A 19,224-nucleotide genomic window follows, 5' to 3' on the forward strand; every position below is an offset into this window, starting at 1 on the left:
ATATTTTATTAGTGTCTTTGTATTTATTTTTTATTTATTATGTATTTATTCATTTAAGTACTAGAGTTTAAACTCAGGGCCTCCTGCTCTTGTTTGCCTTTATTTTTATTTTTGCTCACGGATGGTGTTCTATCACTTGAGCCACAGCTCCACTTCCTGTCTTTTCTGAGTAATTGGAGATAAGAGTCTCACAGACATTTCTGCACCGGCAGACGATTCTTTGGTCTTAGCCTCCTGTGTTACAAGGATTATAGGTATGAGCCACAAGTTCCAGGCTTGTTTGTAAATATTTGAAAAGAAGTTGGGAGCAATTCTTGCTACTCCACAAGCTTGTAAAGCCTGCGGCCAGCCTTGGAAGCTTAGCAAGACTATATCTCAAAAAAAAAAAAAAAAGACAGATATGGATGTAGTTCAGTTTTTGCCTGTCATGCTTGAGGCCCTGGGTTCAGTCTTCAGTACTATAAACAAACACATAAAATGTATGTATATGTAAAATATCTACCCATTCTAATGCCAAAATCAAAGCAAATGCTATGTTGATAAATAAGATTACTGTGGATCTGAGCTCTGGCACATATATACTAAGGCTCATGATCTGTCCTGGACTATTTAGCGGGTAAAAAGTATCCACAGAGCTTTAATGGTTTAGGCCCAGTACCACTTACAGGCAGGTGTTAGCTAGGCTGGTTCATAGTGCACCTCTCACAGGTCTAGAAGGACCTTTCTAACAACCTGTTGTTTCTCCTCTCTTCTAGTGGTGCCCCTGCCCAACTTCATGCCAACTTCCCTCCCAGGACACAAGTTCCTTGGTTTTAGGAATGGAAGACTAGGACAGCTACCTTCCAGCATGCTGACATGCATGGCATCATTGGCTTTCTTGGGGACACTGAGCATCACCTCCAGGCCATCCTTGAGTTCTCCTTTCCCTTCTTCACAGCAAGTTAAAAGTTCCTGGTGGGGTAGGGGAGAGGGGAAATCCAGACACAATTAAGATCATTTCCTCTAGCTTCCTAATACTTCCACCATCTAAGCCATAAAGAAAATTATATAGCAGCTTCATTCTCTGTAACAACTCCCTTGGGACTACAAGGAACGAGAGATGTGCGTGTGTGTGAATGGCAAGGAGGATGTTATTGCAAAAATATTCAATTCATACTTTTCTTCTATTCCTCAGTCCTATCTGGTACAAGTGAAGTCAGTCCAACCCAACTCCCAAGAGGTGGGGACTTTAAGCCAGCAGCTAGGGCACTTTATAATCACTGTACTGCCCTCCTGGAGAGGACATTGCTCCTGGAGAAACACAGGAACAGAGGCACAATGCTGTGGAATCCCAATGAGAAAACAGGGGTGTTCTATGCAGCACTCACATATCTCTACATATCCACTGCTAACACCATTTTATATACTAGCTTCTTTTGCATGAAGGTTGACTTCCATTTTCTCCGAAGTAATCTGAGGTTAGTGACCTTATAGGCTTACTGAATTTCAGACTTACAAGAGAATTTTTGGGTCATGTGGGTCAGAAGTTTCTAACCTGGATCTAGTAGATGTCTTCGATGAATCCTTTCAGTATTACAATTGAACACTGGGAGGAAAAGAGATGACTTGTTTCTCCCAGGTCATGTGTCTCAAAAAAGGGTAAGCAGGAGCGTTGTACACTACTTGACCTACCTGTTCCACAGCCCTATTCACTGAGACTTCTTTCCTTACTTTCTGGGGAACTAAGGGTCTTATCCTTTCTCTTTTACCTCTTGACTGGGGTCTCAGTAATCAAAATATTCTGCCACCCCTGAAAAATGAATCAATAGGGAAAAGAGCATTTTCAACTATCTTAGGAATCACAGAATAATTTGAAGTGTGTGTGTGTGTGTGTGTGTGTGTGTGTGTGTGTGTGTGTGTGTGTTCTATACCATTGAGCCATACCTCCCCGTCTGCCTTTTTTGCTCTGGCTGGCTTGGAACTGAGATGTTTAGATCTCAGTCTTCTGAGTGGCTACTATTATGGGCATGAGCTACCAGTGCCGATTTGGAATGTTTCTTTTGCCCAAACTAGAAGAATGCTGGCTTTTAATTTTTCCTATGTGGATTACAACAATGATCTGCATTGCACATTCTTTGTAGGAGAAAAGGAAGGCTATTTGGGTGTGGGTACACTTCTAGGAAAGGAAAGTTTGTTGGATCAAGTCTTATAAACATGTTAAGGGCAGGTTTCCTGAGAGAGAACTAATGACATTTGAAAACCAGAGGATTACTTACCTAAGGAATGCTCTTAATAAGATATATTCTGTCTGTCTAGGACTTCTGATAGTAAACAAACTTGGAATTTGTGGCTTTCGGGGAATGGATCTCTGAAAAGTTCATATAAACTATGCAATTCTCTAATTAAATTCAGAGTAAATTATACTATGCAGCTCACATTTGGAGACCTTGTGTGTTATCTGGTTCAGAGTGTATTCTGATGCTACCAGAAAGAATTTGGAGCTACACTGGTAGCCCTGGACTTTCCAAGATTCTTTGTAGCCTTGGGATTATTTGTAAAGCTTTATATTTGGTGAAATATCTGATTAGTGAGAATCTGAAATCAGCCCTTGGCTTTTTCTGTGTTATCTTGGATATATTCCATATGAACAATGTTTTGGGTATCTAGGAAGAGGTGAATCTACTGGGATATGATTGGAAAGTTGTAGTTCTCAGCCCTATCCTTGGTTCTAGTTGGCACAGGTTGCCCTTATTTAGAAAACTGTGCTTACTTCAGTCAATCTGAAGCTCTCTGATGCCTCCACCGTTTGCTTAATTTTAACTCTCCTAACCTTGCCCTCAAACATGGTTGAAGGTATGTATGAGGAAGAATATAGGAGAGAAACAAGAAATATGCTTCAATTTGCAGCAGCAAACACGGATTAGTTTAATCCCCCAAAGTAATTTAGTTAAGTATACCAATCTACCAGAAGGGCCAATAAATTCTCCTTGGATTCTTGCTCTAGTTTATGATAAGGAGAAGGTTCCACATTTAATTTAGGCTCCAAAGGACAGCCGTAGTAGATTTATAAGCAGAATATTGAACACTGTAACTGACATGCAGTTTCTATGTTCATCCTGTGCCTAAGTGATGAGTCTCAGAGGATACTAATAATTAAATATCAATTTATTTGGAATAAAACTGACTTTAAAGTGAAAATAAATCCCACATAATTTATTTATAGTAAAAGCTCAGCAAACTATTTTTCTTTTACTTAGCAGGCACTCTGCCACTAGCACATTTTAAAGAGGCCAAAATTATCTTCCTTCCCCCCACCAATATCTTATGGCCTCTCTATAATAAAATCCTTGCTGCTTTTATCTGTCCACTTTTCAGTACCTGTACAAAAAATACCTCTTCATTAAACACTCAGTTCCAGAAGAAATGTCCATAGTCATCCCTCTAGCTGCTTCAAGCCAAACCCAGGGTGGCCTATTCCAGCCTCAATTTATCTCCCTTTCTATATCACAAAATTCATCTTTGGGGACTTGAGCCCCATGGAATTAAAAAAAGATAAGAGAAAAATCAGATTTCTCTTAGAATGTATCTTAATTGACCTTAAGACACTTGCATGTGTGATTGTATGTCAGTACTTTTTTTTCTCTTTAAATTCACAACCCCATCAATTCCTGTAAAAGCTTTAAGATACATAAATTAAACCCCACAAAAATCAATTCTAAAAATAGTCTATTAGCACAGGGAAAACTATTTAGGAGTCAAGCATTAAGTGGTACGGGGGAGGAGAAAGTAATTCCTCACAGAAATCCAGGCTACGTGGAGTCTACCCTCAGTAACATGATAGAGGCACCTGTGGTTTAAAGGTCAGGAAAGAATCTCCTCCTTGTAATTCCTAGAGCTTATCAAGATTTCAGAGTCTTTATGGAGAAACTTTGTTTAAAACACAAAGTAAAAGCAATTCTGTTCAAACAGTTGACATGTTCTACACATTGTCATTTCTCACACTGGTCCTTTAATAAAGGTGAATAGCATGGCATCCTATTATAGTTCTCTCAATCATTTCAAGTGTGGAGTGGCTGCAGGCTGAGAAATGAAAAAGGAGAAGCTTGGCAGGAGGGAGGTGGAAGCAGAAGGATGGTACAGGATCCTCTGCTACCTAGCCTAGAAAATGGAAGAACCAAGTCCAGTTTTCTGAATTTCTACCTCATTGCTGTCCTTATTCTTTTCACAGCAGTGTCTCTCCCAGAGAGAGAGAGAGAGAGAGAGAGAGAGAGAGAGAGAGAGAGAGAGAGAGAGAGAGAGAGAGAGAGAGAGAGAGAGAGAGAGCGCACACACTCAGGGAGTGGAATGGGGAAAGACCCCAGTATAACTAGAGACCTAGATTAGAAATCAGACTGACTTTCAGGTTGAGTGAGGCTGTAGAATATGTAGGATTCTACAGATATTTCTATAAATGAACTCAACTTCATCACTTTACTCTGGAAAATGTACTACTTTTAAGATGTTCCCCAACTACTCTTTTGTCTTTTGCATCAGCAGAGTATCCCAAAAGAGGAAAAACCCCACTGTTATACTTTAGGAATAAGTATAGACATATTAATCTGTCTATAATATCAATTTTCCTGACTTTCTGTGGAAATGCCATGTTTTATTCTCAGCATATCCTTATATAAGAAGGATAATCCCAAATTACTTTGTGTTTTACATAATTTGTCTAACTTTTAAAGAAAATATTTTAAAAGAAAGCCTAAATTTCTTGGTTGGCTCTAGAAGAACTCTTAATATTCTCACACACCATTGTGATTTCTATGCTTTCTTTGACTATTTTCCCCCAGAAACTATGTGGTCCTGACAGACATAGAGATTAGGCAAATGGTAGGTGCTACCTTGGCCTCTAATATCCAGGTGAACTGACACAGTATCTGACCCTTGATTCCATCAAAGGCCCTTGCTTCGTCCTCTAGGGAGGAATCTGCTCAGGAGGAAGAAACAGGAAAGCTCCTGAGAGCCAGCCAGTGCTAGAGGTGTTATTTGCTAAAAGTGAAAAATAGTCATAATTTACTCCTCTCCAATTTTCATTCTTTATAGACCCAGACAAGCACCTGATACTTCATAGGATGAGCTATGCAGTCTGGAGGCAGACATTCCAGTGTGGGTTCTCCTCAAGCTCTGCTCCTCAAGACCTGCAGAAGGTCTTTGGATAGGAAAGCTGGGACTCCCTTTCCCTGGTCAGTAATGAGAAAGAGGGAGTTGGAGACAGAGGACAGGTACCTTCAGGAGCAGTTGGTACTTGGTGATCCTCTGAACTGGCTTAATTAGGTAGGAAGAGATGGAGTTGGCCAGACCATGCCGCTGTTGAATCTCCTACAGGGATGAAAACAGGGCACAATGAGGCACAGAGCAACAGATATTATAGAAGGAGATAGGCAGGACTACAAGGAGAAATATAAAAGTTAAATATGTGAAGAAGTATTCTAGGTTAAGGCTAGGTGGACAGAAATAAGAAACCAAGATGGAAAGAGGAGGAGGAAGAGGAGGAGGAAGAGGAGGAGGAAGAGGAGGAGGAAAAGGAAGAGGAGGAGGAGGAGGAGGAGGAGGAGGAGGAGGAGGAGGAGGAGGAGGAGGAGGAGGAGAGATGGCAAATAAAGGAGAAGCTTCTGGTAAGAAGTAGGTTTATGAAGCAGAAGCAGAAATGAAGAAGAAATGGAGAAAGATAAAGTAGTGATGAGGCCAATAACGGACAAAATGGGAAAAAGGTGATACAGTTCAAGAGAAAGGAAATCAAAAGGGGGAGAAAGAAAAGAAAGATAAAAAACAATGAAGCCAGATGTTTATATTTTGAGCCGCTCAGGAGGCTGAGATCTGAGGTCATGGTTTAAAGCTAAATCAGACAAATCTGAGGGATTTTATCATGTTAACCAGTAAAAAGCCAGAAGTGGAGATGTAGAGCATCAGCCTTGTGTGAAAATAGAATCATGAGAATGTGGAACCCTGAGTTCAAACCCAAGTTCTGGAATACACACAGGCAGACAGACAGACAGACAGACAGACAGACAGACACACACACACACACACACACACACACACACACACATAAAATGAGGGTACAGGGATGACAAATGGAGTGACTGTATCTACTTCCACTTTCTTTAAAATAGCACATGGATGTTGATTAGAAAAATAATCTCACCTCTTTAAATTTAACATATCCTGACTTTAGTATTTATATATTTTTCATTATGATCAATATCAAGCAGCACCCTTATTCCTCAGGTCTCCCAATGTAGAAATCCAAGTTATTTTCCGCCATTTCCTCTTTATTATCCCTGAGGACAAACCTTTCTGCCCCTTCCCCATGGATACCACCTTCATCATTCATGCTCAGATCAAGACCTCTGGTCTTACTTTTTTTTTTCTTTTTTGAAGCAGGTTCCTGATGCCAGCCCAGATGACTTTATGTCTATTTTTAATAGACTCTAGTCTGTCATTTCCATTTTGGTCTTACCTTTTTAATCTACTACTTTCAAATGAACTTCTTCCCTAAACTTCAGGTTTATGGCGAGTAGAAAAAGGTAATCCCTGCCTATGGTCTGTCGCAGCCAGTGAACACTGAATGAGATGACTGGATTGGGAGTGATGAGGAGGTTAGAAGAGATAAAAGTCTCATCTGGGACTGATTCATGCTGGAGGTGGCAGGGTAGCACGGGGCTGGGAGGGGTTGGTTAAAAAGAAAGTAAAAGAAATGATACACTCTAAAGGGAGAAAATAAGGCAAAACATAAGCTGAAATAACCATTGTGTATTTAGATAATGAGGATCAGGTTGAATGGAACGGAGGTACACATAGGTTTTACAAGAGGTACAACAGAATAAACCAAGAATATATAATTAAGATGGTTAGATTTGTGATGGGGTTGAATTAGGAAAACGGAGGATTTGATGGTACAATTTTTCAGTGGTAACTATTACAGATTTTTTTTGAACTCAGGGTCTCACACTTGCTAGGCAGAATCTCTGCCACTCAAGCCACTCTACTAGCTCTTTTTATTGGTAATTTTTCAAGAGAGGGTCTCATTTTATAGACCATTCCTATTTGTGCTTTCCTGCTTATCTGGGATGAAAGGTTCATATCATCATATCATCCAGGCAAGGGCTGAGATAGATTCTTGCAAATTTCTTGACAGGGCTGGCCTTAAACCTGTCCTCCAATCGGAGCCTCTGAAGTACCTAGGTTTATTGGCTTGAGCCAATAAGCCCAGTTAAAATATTATTGATCTTAAAGAGAAGAAACACATGGGGATATCAATGTTTCTAAAAGAATAACATATCTTACGGCAATGCAAGCGGTAAACATTAGGGAACATAAACAATGAGGGAAACTACAAGTTATTTTAAGAGCTCAGTGATAGAGGTCACCATGAAATACATCATGTGATTTTGCATTCTTAAAAGAATGAGGTACAGCTGGGTGCGGTGGCTCACGCCTGTAATCCTAGCTACTCAGGAGGCTGAGATCTGAGGCTTGCAGTTCAAAGCCAACCTGGGCACTCAAAGTCCCTGAGACTCTTGTCTCCAATTAAGTGATGCTGTTGCTCAAGGGGTAGAGCAGCAGCCTCAAGCTGAAGTGCTCAGGGACAACACCCAGGCCAAGGGGAAGGGCAGTAGTCTTGAGCTGAAGAGCTCAGGGAAAATGCCCAGGCTCAGAGTTCAAGACCACCAAAAAAAAATGAGGTGCTGTTTCATACAGTGGCACAGAATAACCTTGGAAACATTATACTATAGGAAAAAAAGTGACAAAGGGCCACACATTGCACAATTTCATTTATATGAAATGTCCAGACAAGGCAAATCTATAAGAGACAGAAAGTAAATGAGCAATGGCCTACGGCTGGAGTTGGTGGCGTAGGGGATGGAAGTTCTGTAACAGCTAACAGGTCTAAGCTTGCTTTTTGCAGTGATGAAAATGCTCTAAAATTGATTGTGGGGATGGCTACACATAATAAGCATAATAAAAGCTTTTGAATCCTGCAATTTAAATAGCAAATTGAACAGGAAATTAATTATAGTTCAATAATGGTATTTTATTTTTAAAGTCCAGGGATACAGTGAGTGGGTTTGCCCTAAGCTAAAATTAGGGAGAATGAAATATTGGGGAAAATAATTTTGAAGTTAGTTTGGATAGGACTTGCTGTGGGGTCACAGAAAGGGTGAATGAGTGAGGAAAGTAATTTAGAGTTGGAATTATTTAACAACCTCAAAATAGTAATTTCTTCACGCATTCCCTTCTTCCCTGCAGCAGGACTTGGTGAAGGATGATGGTAAATAGCCGGCAGCTTTACTCTATCCGTGTAAATGCACTTTGTGGGTCTGTCTGGTAGTTGTGGATCCCCAGGGATGCAAAAACATTTAGCCAAAAGCTCTCATGCCAGAACTCTGGCGATGATGTATTTTTTGTACTTTGCCCTCTATGAAGCTGCATGCAGAGCAGGGAAAAGGGCTGCCCCCAGCAAGATCAGCAAAAGCATGCTTAGGAATCTCAGGACATCAGACATCATGCGCACATTGTTTTCATAATTAGGATCAAAATTCTGGATCAAGTGATTGTGTAGACCTTTCTAGGAATTTGCTTCTCTGTGTTTTGTGTTACAATGATTAATAATAATGATTAATACTCTCTTGGAACCTGGGAGTGTGGCCTAGTGGTAGAATGTCTGTCTAGCATGCATGAAGCCCTGGGTTCAATTCCTCATTATTACATACACAGAAAAACCTGCAAGTGGTGCTAAGGCTCAAATGGCAGAGTGCTATCTTTGAGAAAGCCTAAGGACAGTGCTCAGGCCCTGAGTTAAAGTTCCAGGACAGGAAAGAAAAAGAACCAGTCTCTCTCTCACTCTAGATATATCTAGATAAATCTATATAGAGACATATATGTATTTATTTATTTATAGAAGAGGACATATGATTTTCTAGGTACAGAATTTAGAGAAATTCTTCTGATGAAGTAGACATAAACAACACAATTATGTTTTCAGAAGGGCTTTGGAAAAAGTCAAGAAGGTGTATTGCCCTCCTTCCCCATATCCAGTGCAGATTAATGGAATTCTGTTTTCCTGCTTTCCATTTTCCAACATTAGTCGGGAAGCCTCATGAGGTGCATCTCTGGAGATGGGTGTAGCATGAAGCCTGACACTGACTAGAAACAAGGCAAGAAGGAAAGTAGGACAAAAGGACTAAGGAAAAATTATTTGCACTGAGACACATACACATATGAATTACAAATACCTTGAGGTCTCAAGGAGCATGCAGGAGGAAAAAGGTATGCGACAACACAGTATGTTGTTAGCCTGCAAAAGAGAAGTTACTACAAATGCTCTAACAGAGATAACAAAGTACAAAGCATGTACAGAGAAAGAGAGGACATAGCATTTGAATTTTAGAGGACAGGAAGAATTTTGAAGTGTGTGTGTGTGTGTGTGTGTGTGTGTGTGTGTGTATGTGTGTGTGTGTGTGTGTGTGTGCCTAGATATGTGTCTGTGTATGAGAGAAAAAGAGAAATAGAGAGACAAACAAGGAAGGATATGCTAATTGAGAGACAGGGTACAATCTATTTAAAACTTTAAAGGTAACTTTTGAATACCTATGATGAATAATCATCCAGAATTATCTTATAGAAGCATATTATCAAAGACAACAATAGTACAGAACATCTGATGTATTAGCTTAGAGAAGTCCTTTTTTTTTGTGGGTCATGGGGCTTGAACTCAGCCTGGGCACTGTCCCTGAGCTCTTCAGCTCCAGGCTACCACCCTACCCTTGAGCTAAGTCCCATATCCCATTTTCTAGTGATTAATTGGAGATAAGAGTCTCAGGTTCTTTTGTGCCTGGGCTGGCTTTGAACCGCGATCCTCAGATCTCAGCCTCAGTAGCTAAGAGTAGAGGTGTGAGCCACTGTGCCCATCTGAGAGGTACTTTTCTTGGGTTCTTTTACTTAACTCCAAGAATTTATATACATAGCACCATTTTCTTTTTTTTTAATTTTTTTATTGTAATTAGTAAAAGGGTTACATGATATTTGCCAGATACATAGCACCATTTTCATATTAATTTCCATCAAAAAAAAATCCTGCATGGGCCTGGAGTTTGCCCTAGTGGTTAAAGTACTTGCCTAGCATGCACGAAGACCCGGAGTCAATTCCTTGGTACCACATACATAGAAGAAAGCCAGAAGTGGTGCTGAGGCTCAAGTGGTAGAGCTCTAGCCTTGAGAAAGTCCAAGGACAGTGCTCAGGCCCTGAGTTCATGGCCCAGGACTGGCAAAAAAAAAAAAATCCTGCACTCATTCCTCACCGAGCTACTTATATGTTAAGTGTCTGTCCTTCACTGACCAACAAGATATTCATAGAACCAATTCAGCTATGTCAATGTCAGTCTAGAAAGACTACGAAGGCTTATTTATGTGAATTTGAGTAAAAAAAATCGTGTTTATTTATTTTTTTATTTCTCACAAGGCCATTCTTATTTATCATGATCAACAGATACCTGAAGATTTGTGGAATGAATAAGAGCTGGTAGACTAATGGCCTTTTCAAATTTCTGAATTCTAAGTTTCTGTCACTTCTGATAGACTTATCAGAATGGATTATTATTACTGCTATAGCTTGTTGCTTGCTGAACTTTGGCCTCTTCCTCCTCCTCCTCCTTTCATTTTTCTAATTCTTTCTTCCCTTGAATTTCTTTTCTTTTCTTTCTTTTTTTTTTGTCGGTCATGGGACTTGAACTTTGGGCCTGGGTGTTGTCCCTGAGCTCTTCAACTTGAGGCTGTTGCCCTACTCCTTGAGTCACAAGGGCACTTCTGGTAGTTAATTTGAGACAAAGGTCTCAGGGACTTGGGCTGGCTTTGAACCATGATCCTCAGATCTCAGCTTCCTGAGTAGCTAGGATTGCAGGTATAAGCCACTGCACCTGGCTTCCCTTGAATCTTGAAGTAAGCTATATGGCGCTGTTCATTTTGGACCAGCACTAAATGAATTTTCCCATCATCCACCAATGATTGTGTTCTCATTCAAAACCACAGGCTCTTGAAAAAAGAGCTCAACCCTGTGTGTACTTGTCTTTCACCAGAGACTTAACAATCCCAATGCAGGGAATGTTCAGGCCAATAATGCCGGAATCTCCAGTTAGGGAGTCAGAACCAGTGTTTTTCAGAGTTCCCAATGTGTAGTCAGTGTGGAAACAATTGCACTAAAGCAATGATTCTCAAAACTGAATGGGCATGCGAGACATGAAGAGACTCCTTAAAACTCAAACTTCTCAGCCCCAAGCAGAGATGAGAAGCCAACAGATACATATGGGGCTTAGAATTTGCATTTTTAACAAGATCTTGTGTGATGATAATATAGTGGTCCAAGGACTCCACTTGGAGACCCAGCATGATTGAGAAAGCTATACAAAAATATTGATAAAACATGTTTACCTGCAGCTGCATTCTGATAGTCCTCTAGACACAGATAAAGTGTGTAGCTAGGGCTGATGTTGAAGGATAGAAACATATTTGGTTTGCCTTGTCCAAAATGAGATGGGACAGGGATAAAACAAAGGTAAACACTGTTTTCTGTTTTTTTTTCATGTTTCATCCATGAGATAAAGATTTGGAGTGGACAGTAATGAAAAACAAAGGGTAGGGAAGCACTCATCATACCAAGCAGAGAAGCAGGTCTACCTGCTTACCAACTACTGGGGGATGGGAAACCATAGCTTACATCAAAGAAGGTGCCTGCGTGCTCCAAGATCAGCTGGTTGGAATCAGGCTTGTTTTTACAGTAGGTGACATACATCTGAAATTTGTCTGCCTAAAAATAACAAAGACAAAAACAGACAATTAACTGTTAGCTCCTCCCTGTGGTTTACTGTGTCTGGGCTGTACAGTTAATTCATCAGGTATCAGTGACTAAATTTTCTGTGGCAAAATATTCTGTACTCATTCAGCCCGTGGAACCCCTAACAGTCTTTGGGAGGCTTTTTTCCTATTGGCAAGTAGAAACAGCTTGCTAAAAGGTAAGATCACCTTAATACCAGGCTGTGCTAGAACAAAAAACAAACATATATTACCGAGTATACCCAATTGTATTACTCACAATTTTGTCTTCCACATTGAAAGAGGATGAATGTCTGTTGTTTTCCCCAAGACAAATACAAAACAAGGAATGAACATATGGCATGATCTCAGAGAGAGATTGGCTTACATTCCAAATGCCTCCTTTAGAAGGACTTTAGGAGCAGGTCAGGCAACTCCACCATTACCCCCAACTTCCTGGAAGAGATGAGGCTGATGGAGAAGTCAGGATGGTCCCTTTGGGCAGGGTCTGAACAGCAATGTCTAACCTGTTACTTCAGCCAAGATTCTGATGGCTTTATGGCTGGGCAGAAACTCATTTCTTACTTCTCTCAGGACACTTTGGTTCAGTGCTTTTTACTAGGAAAGGTATATGTAATTTGGCCACCAAGTACTTTTGCTATTGGCAAAATGCTGCCCAATTCAATGCCTATAGTACATTTGGAAGCTCTCCTGAGAGAACAGCTTAACTGTGCACTTACTACATCAGCCTCCACTGTCCTAAGTGCTTGATACAGGTTAACTCATTTGACTCTCAGGTAACCTCTATACAATGAGTTTATCATTATCCCAATCTTGTAGATGAGAAAATTGTGGCACTGGTTGGTTAAATGACTTTATATTCCCATAGTTAGAATCTGCTAGAGCCCAGACAATTTGACTTCAGGCTTCTTAGTGTTAGACAATATACTAAACATGTTACAAGCAACTCCTACTCTTCACACCTGCACTACACTCATATATGAAGATTAAAAAGACTTAAGGTCTTCTGGGATAATTCTTGGCAAAAAAATGCATAATTCATGTAATCATCGAAAGTTTTCTGAAACCAATTTTGGGGTCTATACATAATATCCTCATAAGAAAGAGGTTATTCATTATCCCAAAGAGATGACGAGAAATCATATTTATGGCTAGTTGTAAAGAAAGTAATGAACTTCATGAAACGACATGCAATAAAATCCCTTTACTTAATGATCAATCTTATTTTCTCTATATATTCATTATTTATCAGCATTAACAAGGGCTGTGAGTCTCATCATACATTAGAAGAAAATTAGATGGCAATGTGAGATTTCCTGAGGAAATGAGAATATGCTTGGAAGCAAACATTAAGATTTCATAAAGAGAAAATATTGAGGAGTCAGGTCTTGAGTAGCAGGACTGGCTGTGATATTTATTATGCTTGCAGACTAGTCACTTCATTTCATTCGAGATGTGCCCATCTTTAAAATCTAAAATATACACGATAAAGGAAGTGGGCAATGTGAAATGAGTCTGTAGGGAAGAAACAGACCAGATGGGGAAGAATGATGGAAGGGGTAGTTCTGATCAAGAAACACATAGATACATAGATACATACACATAACCTCCTTGTAAAACTTTTTGAAGTTCAGGGAATAATTTAAAAAATAAAACCATTAAAAAAGTCTAAAACAACCATAGTTCTGTCGATTCCATAGAACTGTTGGAAGCATAAACTCTCTAGATTGTAAAAACATTCTGTAAACTAGTGAACCCATTCTGAGTGCAAATTACAACCAGGTAATTATTGTATAGTAGAATCCTGGCCCAGAGGAGGAGTTTCATATTCATTTAGTGCACTGAACTAAGGGTTGTAAGTGGACTTTGATGGAATTCTTTGTACTCATTTCCATAGAACTTGAGCAGAGATGCTAACAGACCTTAAATGTTAGCTTATGTGACTAGAACTCACTATATTCAGCCTATTGACTTGACCCATGAGAACAGCACCAGTAACTAGTTACTAGTAACTAGTGGATTCAGCTGCTGCAAGGGGTGCTGGTCTTGTTTCACTCTACTGAACTCATAATTTTAGGAAGCTCATGGTGCTTGGACTTGACATCTGAGGGTTTTCCCAATGATGGAGCTTCTCTCAGGGAATGGACTGTGTCTCATAGATCTACTCATGATCTTCCTCTGCAGTGCCTGGTCCTAGAGAGACTGGCAGTGACATCAATCCGCAGCTTTAGCACAGAGCAGCGGTGCCAGGTGCACCCCTGCAAACATGGACAGTGGATGAAAGAGTTCAGTTTGGTTACCCAGGTGACAAAGCAGTGTCCAACATCCTCAGGCAGTTGCTCGTATTTCTCTAGTTCTTTGAGGAAGATGCTGCAAGAGGAGAGAGAGGCTGCATCAGATACTTTGGACCCTCAGAGGAATATTATACTGAGACCATTGCAACTATAAACTCTCAATTATAAACCCATGGCGTCTGTGCTCTCTAAGTGATAATGTAGTACAGTTTTGATGTTGGAAGTAATTTCAGAAAATGTGAAACAATATCATTCGCTCAGACATTCACAACTATAGGGGTGAAAATAGTTGGTGAAATACTTTAGTTGCACTAGAACTTTCATTTTCTCAGCAATTATGAATCTGCTTATTTATCCAGTAACCTGAGCAGTTTAAATCTTTTTATAAACGTACAGATATTAAAAAAAGAATAAAATAAAATAGCATGTGTGACCCCAAATATGAAGTAGAAAATGGTTTAATCGTTTCCTGGCTTCTTCATAATTTCTGACTTTCTGTTTCTACTAAATGCCAGTTTCAGCTAAAGTATGTTTTATAATTCAGATGTCATTAGAAAAAAATATAATGAGGAAAAATCATGATCTATTCTAAAGTCAAATTGGATTATAAATGAATTTTCTTCACTGTGTATATTTATGTCATGGCTCTTTTCTATGTTCATAAATAACAAATAAATCATTATACTGACTTCAAATTAATGTATAAAATAATTGGGTTCAATTCAGGGACATAAGTTCTAACAAGCCAGTATCATTGGAATGGAATGTACTTCTTAAGAATCACATGTGCTTCAAATAAAAAATAATGATGAGGCTTTGGAGAAGGTTACTGAAGGAAACACAAAATACTGTAATCTTTAAAAGGAGCAATTTGATATATCTATCAGAATTGTAAATACACTTGTCTCATGACTCTTCAATTTTAATTCTGGAAATTCTCCTACATTTAAGCTGACATGTGTACGATAACAGATATACCTGAATTTTACAACAGTGCTTATAATGGCAAATATGGCCTGTAGTAAAATATTTGAACTACATAGAACTGAATACAACTGTCGTTGTACAAAAATGACAAAACCTTCTGTGTTTCATATGGAAAACCACGGAACATACTAAGTGAGAAGGTATCTAAACTTGTGTTCATTTTGGTCTAAGTGATGAGCATATATGCAACCCAAGAAACTAAAAAAAGGCAGGTTTTTGTTATTTGTATTTAATACAAATTGTACAATAGAGATTAGAAAAAGTATGAAATAATGTTGTGACTATCAGTTCAAAACCTAAAGGGAAACATACAAACATTTCTGTTGCAATGAAGGACAATCACAAACATTTTTATACTTACATACACCCAGGATGATAGGTTTATGTTCATGTTTTACATATTTATATCTGTACATACACATCTGGAACTGATTTCTGAAAGATACTTATTGTATGGCCCCTTTCACAAAAGACACTAATCTAATGTTCAGTGTCTTTAGAAGTAGTTTTTCAGGTTTGAGATATTATTTGCACTGTCATTTCTCATATTGGCTTGCAATATAAATCTCAAAGAAGACATGAATGGAAATCCAAGTCTGAGCCATGATGGCTGAACAAAACCTAGGGAAGGGGCAGGAAATAGCTAGGCAAGTAGAGGAAAAAAGTCTGAGCTCTTCTAGACTAGTCTTGTTCTCTGAACTTTGACTGCCATGGGATACCGACCTTTCCACTCAGTATCTTAAACGGTACTTTTTGTTCTAGAAGGTTCAAGGCATCCATGGTAACACATGAAGAGTTTCTCTTTCCTTAACTCATAACTCCAAAGAAATCGACCAGACAACTTCCATTAATTTTTTTTTTGGCCAGTCCTTGGGCTTGAATTCAGGGCCTGAGCCCTGTCTTTGGGCTTTTTCCTCAAGGCTAGTGCTCTATCACTTGAGCTGCACCACAACTTCTGGCTTTTCTATGTATGTGGTACCAAGGAATTGAACCTGGGTTGAAGTTGAGTTAAATGGTGCTTTATTGTGGGACTTCTGCAATCCTAAAGCATAATGACATACAGTTGTCCTCAGGGGTTAGGATCTCAGTATTTGCATATTTGAGAGAACTTGCTTTACCTGAATCAATTTTCAGTTCTGTAACTACAGTTATTAGGTCTATTTAAAACTAATGGAAGTTAGGGCCAGAAATTTGGCCTAGTGGTAGAGCGCTTGCCTAGGTTCTAAGGAAGCTAGTTCACAGATCATAGGTACAATGATTCGAGATTTTAGTGTGCTTTTCATTGGCAATTCCTATATCACCTTTATATGACTGAACTTCAAGAAAAAAACCAAGAAGATGATATTTACTACCTTCTCAATGTCATAGTTGCAGATACGCAGAGTAAATTGAATCATTTGACTTTTTAATTTGAAATGTTTGTGTGTCAGTGTCTAATGTTCTTTCAGAACTGAATATAACTTTTAAAGAAATAGTAAGACCTAAGCAATGGCATCACTCTATTAAATAACACAATCCAATATATCATGCAAATTGATTTTTAGGAAAATGCTTCCCTCTGGCTTTGAGTAACATCTTGGGAACTGAGACCTTTGGCATTTATGATAGAAATCTTTCTGAGGGTGTCACTGAGCATTGTGGGAACAGCATCATTTCTAAAGGTCTCTTCTGTCATGTTTTTAATTTTTTCTAAAAGAAAATTTGGTCTATAGTCCTGATGCTTCTGGGGAGTGTATTCTCCATGAAGGAGCACATGACCTTGCCCAGAAGGCAGATCTTCAGATCAAAGGGGGAGGAGTTCGCATCCTGCATCCAAAGGGGCCTGAACAGTTCACAAACATTTGTAAGTTTCAGTTTTTATAAGACAGGGGTGCTGACATAGATTTTCTTTAAAGATTTCTTCAAGCTTTCACATTTATCGCCCTCTGGGGTCCTGTAAAAGGAATACAACTAATGTTACAACATTTGAAGTGGAGAAAGCAACAGGTAAAATGCTTGTAGCATTAGTTGTATTCCTTTTATAGGAATGCACATGTTTGCTAAATTTAAGGCTGTGTGTGAAAGGCATTATGGTCAGGTGAGTCCCAGGCAGTGAGCTGCACAACCTCTTTCTCACCACTTGATGGAGCCAACATTTTCCTGCTTTTGAGGGGGAGTAAAACCAGTTTATGGATGGCAATCGGCATTTAAAGAATGGAGAGTAAGAAAAAGAGAACCAAAATGTCTTAGGTCTTCACATATAAAATGGAAGTATGTTTCTCTGATACATAGTATTCCATTGTTAACTGTAAGACAATTGGAGTTAGCCTAATATTTTCAGGCTTAAAAAAAAGTGACTATTTCAAAATACTTCGTGCCCAAAGAATAAACAAATGGGCATCATATCAACTCCCTCATCAAAGAGCTTGCAAGATTGGGGCCAGGAGTTTGGCCTACTGGTAGAGTACTTGCTTAGCATGTTCGAAGACCCGGGTTCCATTCCTCAGTACCATATACATAGAAAAAAGCCGGAAGTGGTGCTGAGGCTCAAGCAGTAGAGTTCTAGCCTTGAGGAAGCCCAAGGACAGTGCAACAGTGCCCAGGCCCTGAGCTCAAGCCCAGGACTGTCAAAAAAAAAAAAAGTCATCGATTTTGCTGCTATAGGAGATTTCGATAACTAGGGGTGGGAATAGCATATACAGAAAGTTTTCCTTTCTCAATACTTTCACAAACAAAAAAGGAAGAATTATGATTTGAATAACATTAGTCATAAGTCTGTAGAATCTAATTTTACTTTTGTTCAGATCATCTATCTGACCATTCATCTATCCATTTATCCAATAAACATTTATTGCAAGTGGACTATAAGCAGGGGCTAGGTTAAACAATGGAAGATATGGTCCTTCAAGGAAGTTTATAATCCCTCCATTTTAAGAAACTGGTCTAATTGTCATGTTATCTCTTATTAAATATTTTAGTGGTATTTTCTCTATTAATCAAAATTTGTGCAACTTAAGTAGAAAGCATACATAATGAGTAGTCAAATTAATGTGGATGTTCCATTGAACTGCAGATAATTTAAAACATTAATTTCTTTTGGTCAATAGCTTTCTAAATGAATTACAGAGCCCTTTGCATTGAATGCATGACATATTAATGATTCAGAGTTATTACTAGTCTCAATTATTTTGCCATGTTGTAACATAGTGGTTGTGTAGCCTCTTAGAGTGAGATACACTATGACCACAATTTATTTTTTGGTTTTATGGTTTTTAAAAATTTTGGGGGGGAGAAGGTTTTTTTTATGTGGTCCAGGATAACTTAGAACTTGCTATATAGAGGGCAGGGAGTTTAGCCTAGTGGTAGAGTGCTTTCCTAGCATGCATGAGGACCCAGGTTCAATTCCTCCATACCACATACATAGAAAAAAAAGCCAGAAATGGTGCTGTGGTTCAAATGGTAGAGCTCTAGCCTTGAGAAAGCCCAAGGATAGTGCCTAGTCCTTGAGTTCAAGGCCCCGGACAGGCAAAAAAAAAAAAAAAAAAGAACTTGCTATATAGCTCCGGCTGGCCTTGAACTCAGTGTTCCTCCCTCAGCCTCCTAAGTGCTTCAATCATAAATGCGGACCATTATGCCTGAGTATTGTGTTTTATTGTTTGTTTATTTATGTATTTATTGCTATTTATCTGTCTTCTTTATTGTCTGGTCTTATTTAATGTTGCTTACTCAACTACTTATTGAAGCTCTTAAATCTTACAATATTTATACTTCTAAATTGTTGGGGGCTTGGAAAATATATAACCAAGATGACAGTAAAATGTTTCTATGGAAAAACTGAACTTAATTCTGTGCCATTTTTCTTGGTGGTTCAGAGGCTAGGTCTTCAGATCTTAGCTTCCAGAAGAGCTAGGATTATATTGCAAGCCATTGACACCTGGCTGGTTTTCATTTTCTTATTTCTTCCTTACATTCTGAATAGGTTACATGTGCTTTGCAACTGTGCTCCGTGTGTATGTGTATGTGTGTGTGTGTGTGTGTGTGTGTGTGTGTGTGTGTGCACGTGCGTGTCCTGGGACTTGAGCTTGGGGCCTGGCCACTGTCATTGGACACTTTT

The 19,224-nt window shown here is 39.0% G+C and overlaps 1 protein-coding gene across 19 annotated transcripts in view; it reads right to left on the bottom strand.

Moving 5' to 3' along the window:
• Window positions 1–19,224, bottom strand: part of Kalrn (kalirin RhoGEF kinase) — a 598,249-nt gene that overhangs the window by 180,465 nt on the left and 398,560 nt on the right. For all 19 annotated transcript variants that reach the window (XM_090345067.1, XM_090345058.1, XM_090345042.1 and 16 more), the window contains exons 26-29: window positions 14,151–14,220; window positions 11,735–11,824; window positions 5,248–5,340; window positions 840–951 (exon numbers count right to left, since the gene is read on the bottom strand). In XM_090345067.1, coding sequence (XP_090201193.1) covers window positions 840–951; window positions 5,248–5,340; window positions 11,735–11,824; window positions 14,151–14,220 — 365 coding nt within the window. The remainder of the gene's footprint in view (window positions 1–839; window positions 952–5,247; window positions 5,341–11,734; window positions 11,825–14,150; window positions 14,221–19,224) is intronic.

The sequence above is a fragment of the Megascapheus bottae genome, chromosome 1 (assembly GCF_031878675.1).
Source record: "Megascapheus bottae isolate mThoBot1 chromosome 1, mThoBot2.hap1, whole genome shotgun sequence".
Taxonomy (NCBI): domain Eukaryota; kingdom Metazoa; phylum Chordata; class Mammalia; order Rodentia; family Geomyidae; genus Megascapheus; species Megascapheus bottae.